Genomic DNA, 4,873 nt, shown 5'->3' on the forward strand with positions numbered 1-4,873 from the left:
GTAAATATATCAAAACTTAATTTTTGATTAGTAATATGCATTGCTAAGAACTTCATTTGAACAACTTTAAAGATGATTTTCTCAATATTTAGATTTTTTTGCACCCTCAGATTCCAGATTTTCAAATAGTTGCTTCTCAGTCAAATATTGTCCTATCCTAACAAACCACACATCAATGGAAAGCTTATTTATTCAGCTTTCAGATGATGTATACATCTCAATTTCTCAATTGTCTCAAGATGCACAGAGTAGTGTGCTTTTTTTTTAAGGCAGGTTTATATAAACTACTTAAGTGTCCTAATTGAACTATGGCTTAATCTGAGCCCTGTCTGTGAAACCAGGACTTAATTATCAGTTTACGAGGTCTTACATTTTGGGATGGAAAAACAGGAATCGCGGTACATTATAATGTGATTATTAAACTTCAAAAAGCAATGAAATAAATGTGAGTGCTGCACGTTTCAGAGTAAAAATGCTGTGCTGATCTACTGTTTTTTACTGTATTTTTGATCAAATAAATGCAGCTCTGGTGAGCAGAAGAGACTTATTTTATAAACATGTAGCCTAAATACCATCATATTTTCACATGTGAATGACAACGCAAACACAATTCAGAAAGTTATCTGCTAGAAAAAGAGGCAGCAACTATACACATAATTACTAGCTAATGTTAATAGCATGTTTTGAGTCTGTTGTGGTCACTTCCTCTTTTACCGTTCTTTACTTCCTGTCTGGCAGTATAAACAGAACCCAGAGATGTTCAGACAGACGGCTGGACTCTGGTCACATGTGTACGCAGGAGCTCCCGTCTCCAGCCCAGACTACACTCGCAAAATAGACAAACTCTGTGCGATGGGCTTTGATAAAGTGAGTAATATACACGCAAATTTACATTGCATTTGTATGGAAGCTCGTTTCATAAAAATATGGTAATTGTGACTTTTTATCTCACAATTCAAGCTTTTTTCCCTCACAATTCTGAGTTTATATTAAGGATGCACCAAAGTTTTGGCTACCAAAAATGTTCGTCCAGAACAGCAATTTTTTATTTCTGTAACCTCAGGAAAGACATTCAGTGACCATATCTCGTTATTTAGCTAGGGCAGCATTTTGATGAATATACACACTATATTACGTGTTCAGTATATTTGTACTTAACCTGTTAGTGTTGTCTTCATTATTTAATGTATCTTTGTCTTGAAATCAAATTATTACAGCCATCGTTTAAAAGTTTATAGTTCACCAACAAACTGGAGTAGAAACATGATTCTGTTGTTCAAAAGTTATAAAAACTGTGCAATTAAAATGTTTAACTCCGTTTGATTTGGGTGCTGATTAAATAAATTTGATTAATTCATTGATTATTAAATACATTTTTAATTTTGGTGCTTGGGTTTTCATTGTATTAATATTAGACATTTTAATGAATTTAATTTTAAATTAATGTCTAATATTAATACAATTATACAAATAAAATTAAATATTTTTTTTAGTGGAATAGAATATTTTATGTATGTATTTATTTATTTATTTGTGACATGTTTATACAGTGTTAATATAGTGAATGTGCAAGGCACTTTTCTGAGAAAAATTAACAAGTTTAAAAAAAAATGCATTTTTAATTTTTGGCTAAGTGCATCCTGAATGTTCGGTTTCGGCCCAAAATTTTAATTTATTGAATCTCTAATTTATATTAAAAAACTGGAGTAGAAACATGATTCTGTTATTAAAAAGTTGCAATAAAAACTGTGCAATTAAAATGTTTATTTGAGTGCTAATTAAATAAATTTGATTAATTAATTGATTATTGAATATATTTTTTATTTTGGTGCTTGGGTTTTAATTGTATTAATATTAGACATTTTAATTTAATTTTAAATTCATTAAAATGTTTAATATTAAAACAATTCTACAATCAAATTAAATGGAATATGATACTTTATGTATGTGTTTATTTGTTTATGTATTTATTTATTTTTGACATTCAGTGTTAATATAGTGAATGTGCAATGCACTTTTCTGAGAAAAATAATACGTTTTAAAAAAGTCATTTTCAGTTTTCAGCCAAGTGCATCCTGAATGTTTCGGCCCAAAATTGTTTAATCTCTAGTTTATATATTACAATTCTGACTTGATATCTCAAAATTGCAAGATATAGACGCAGAATTACAGAAAAAGTCTAAATTGCGAGCTATAAATCTTAAGAAATAAACTCGCAGTTCTGAGAAAAATGTCAGAATCGTCAGATAAAACGTTTTTATTCCATTTTTTTTATTTTATGGAAACAAAGTCATAATTCTGAGTTTATAGCTCACAATTATTTTTTTCTCAGAATTGCAAATGTATATATCTCCCAATTCTGTGTTTGTGTCACACAATTCTAATAAACAGAAATAAGCTCAGAATTGCAAGAAAAAAGTCAGAATTGTGAGATAAAAAGTTGCAGTTACCTTTTTTGGCAGAAACAAGCTTCCATACATTGGTGTGCATCACATTTCTTGCAGTCTTTCTCCAAGTTGAAGGAGAATCATCACAGACTCGTCTCTCTGTTGCACTTCTGTGTGAAAGATTTGACCAGAAAGTGTGTGCTGTGCTTCAGGATGCTCTAATGTAATTGTGCACACTATTATTATGAGGGACAGTAAATGTGACGCAGCCTGTGAATCAGAAACCTCCGTCAGAATCACTGACGTCTGGATCTTTTCTTCTCCTCAGAACGCAGTAATAGTGGCGTTGTCGTCGAAATCCTGGGACGTGGAGACGGCGACAGAACTGTTGCTTAGCAACTGAGTCCGACCTGAGGGGTCAAAGCACCTTATCTGACCCAATCCCACCCCCAAATCTCCTCCTCAGTCCACACTACCTTCATCTTTCTGTCTCTCTCGCTCTCTTTCTTTATCCATCTTTTGCCATTCCTCCGTTTGGATTAGTTCATCCCATACTGAGAACGCCGTCATCTTTATGTTGTTCTAAACTTGTCTGACTTCATTTCTTCAGCAGGAGACGTTTAGCTGAATGTTCACGCTGCTCTTTCTGTGTACAAAGGAACTGGCTTTCCTTGTATATTGCAGAATGGTGTGGAAGCTTGTTTCCGCCATGAAATTAAAAAAATTATAATAATAATAAATTCTGACTTTGTTTCTTGCAGTTCTGTAAACAAAAGTCAGAATTTTTTTCTCTTGTAATTTATATCTCACAATTCTGAGTTTTTCTCTGAATTTATATCTCGTAATTCTGAGTTTCTATTTCATAAGTCGGCGTTTGTATCTCATAATTCTGAGTTTGTCTCATAATTCTGAGTTTGTCTCATAATTCTGAGTTTGTCTCATAATTCTGAGTTTGTCTCATAATTCTGAATTGGTCTCATAATTCTGAGTTTGTATCTCACAATTCTGAGTTTTTCTCTGAATTTATATCTCGTAATTCTGAGTTTCTATTTCATAAGTCGGCGTTTGTATCTCATAATTCTGAGTTTGGGAACTGGCTTTCCTTGTATATTGCAGAATGGTGTGGAAGCTTGTTTCCGCCATTAAATTAAAAAAAAAAAAATAATAATAATAAATTTGGACTTTGTTTCTTGCAGTTCTGTAAACAAAAGTCAGAATTTTTTTCTCTTGTAATTTATATCTCACAATTCTGAGTTTTTCTCTGAGTTTCTATCTCATAATTTCTGAATTAGTCTCAGAATTCCTAGTTTATATCACAATCTTTACTTTTTTTCCCCTCTGAATTCTGAGTTTTTATTTTGCAATTCTGAGTTTGTCTCATAATTCTGAGTTTGTATCTCATAATTCTGAGTTTGTCTCATAATTCTGAATTGGTCTCATAATTCTGAGTTTGTATCTCACAATTCTGAGTTTTTCTCTGAATTTATATCTCGTAATTCTGAGTTTCTATTTCATAAGTCGGCGTTTGTATCTCATAATTCTGAGTTTGTCTCATAATTCTGAGTTTGTCTCATAATTCTGAGTTTGTCTCATAATTCTGAGTTTGTCTCATAATTCTGAATTGGTCTCATAATTCTGAATTCGTGTCCCAGAATTCCTAGTTTATATCTCAAAATTCTTAGCTTTTGACTCACAGTTCTGACTTGTTTACAAGATATAAACTTGCTGTTCTGAGAAAAAAAGTCAGAATTGCGTGATATAAACTCAGATTTGTGAGGAAAAAGTGCGAATTGTGAGATAAAAAGTCGCAATTACCTTTTAAATTGTTATATTCCGTGGCAGAAACAGGCTTCGATAGGTTTGGAACAACATGAGAGTGAGTAAAATTTACAATTAATTAATTTTTGGGTGAACTGACCATTTTTCTCCTCTCCTCTCTTTTCTTTTGTTTACTTATTTTGGTTTGGATGTGCCTTTTCTCTCTCTCTCTCTCTCTTAATAATCATCATCATCATCATCTCCCTCAGATTGGTCCAGCAGTCTGACTCTAGCCCCGCCCCTTCATGCACACGTCCAATCAGCACTGCGGTCATTCTCCCTCCTGCACAATCATTGGCCCTTTTATCTGGGTTGCATTTTTAGACTCCAGAGTGTCAGACAGACAGTGAAGTGGTTCCTTCACTCATAGATGCTAAACAGTCAAGACTGGAAAACACACACACTCACGCAAATATAGCAAAGACCAGAGTTCATCTGTAAATAAAGCTATTAAAGTCTGTATAAATTAAAGCAATGTGGCAATGCCTTTATTTATTATTGCTTTGTGGAATAGTGAAATAAACACCAGTTTCATGGCTGAGCACGTGATGTTTGGATGATCTGTGTTTTGACTGCAGCTTCTGAGAGCGCAAAAACATTCATAGAGTATATAATAATGTAGACAGATAATGGCTTCATATAGAGAGAGAGAGAGAGAGAGAGAGAGA

General features: G+C 33.0%; 1 protein-coding gene across 1 annotated transcript in view; it reads left to right on the forward strand.

Moving 5' to 3' along the window:
* LOC107559588 (ubiquitin-conjugating enzyme E2 K-like) overlaps positions 1 to 3,129 on the forward strand; it is a 7,681-nt gene extending 4,552 nt beyond the window's left edge. The window contains exons 6-7 of the mRNA XM_016243471.1: positions 739 to 867; positions 2,716 to 3,129. Of these exons, the coding sequence (XP_016098957.1) occupies positions 739 to 867; positions 2,716 to 2,790 (204 nt within the window). The 3' untranslated portion in view covers positions 2,791 to 3,129. The remainder of the gene's footprint in view (positions 1 to 738; positions 868 to 2,715) is intronic.
* The last annotated feature ends 1,744 nt before the right edge of the window (positions 3,130 to 4,873 follow it).

The sequence above is a fragment of the Sinocyclocheilus grahami genome, unplaced genomic scaffold (genome assembly GCF_001515645.1).
Source record: "Sinocyclocheilus grahami isolate Dianchi unplaced genomic scaffold, SAMN03320097.WGS_v1.1 scaffold692.1, whole genome shotgun sequence".
NCBI lineage: Eukaryota > Metazoa > Chordata > Actinopteri > Cypriniformes > Cyprinidae > Sinocyclocheilus > Sinocyclocheilus grahami.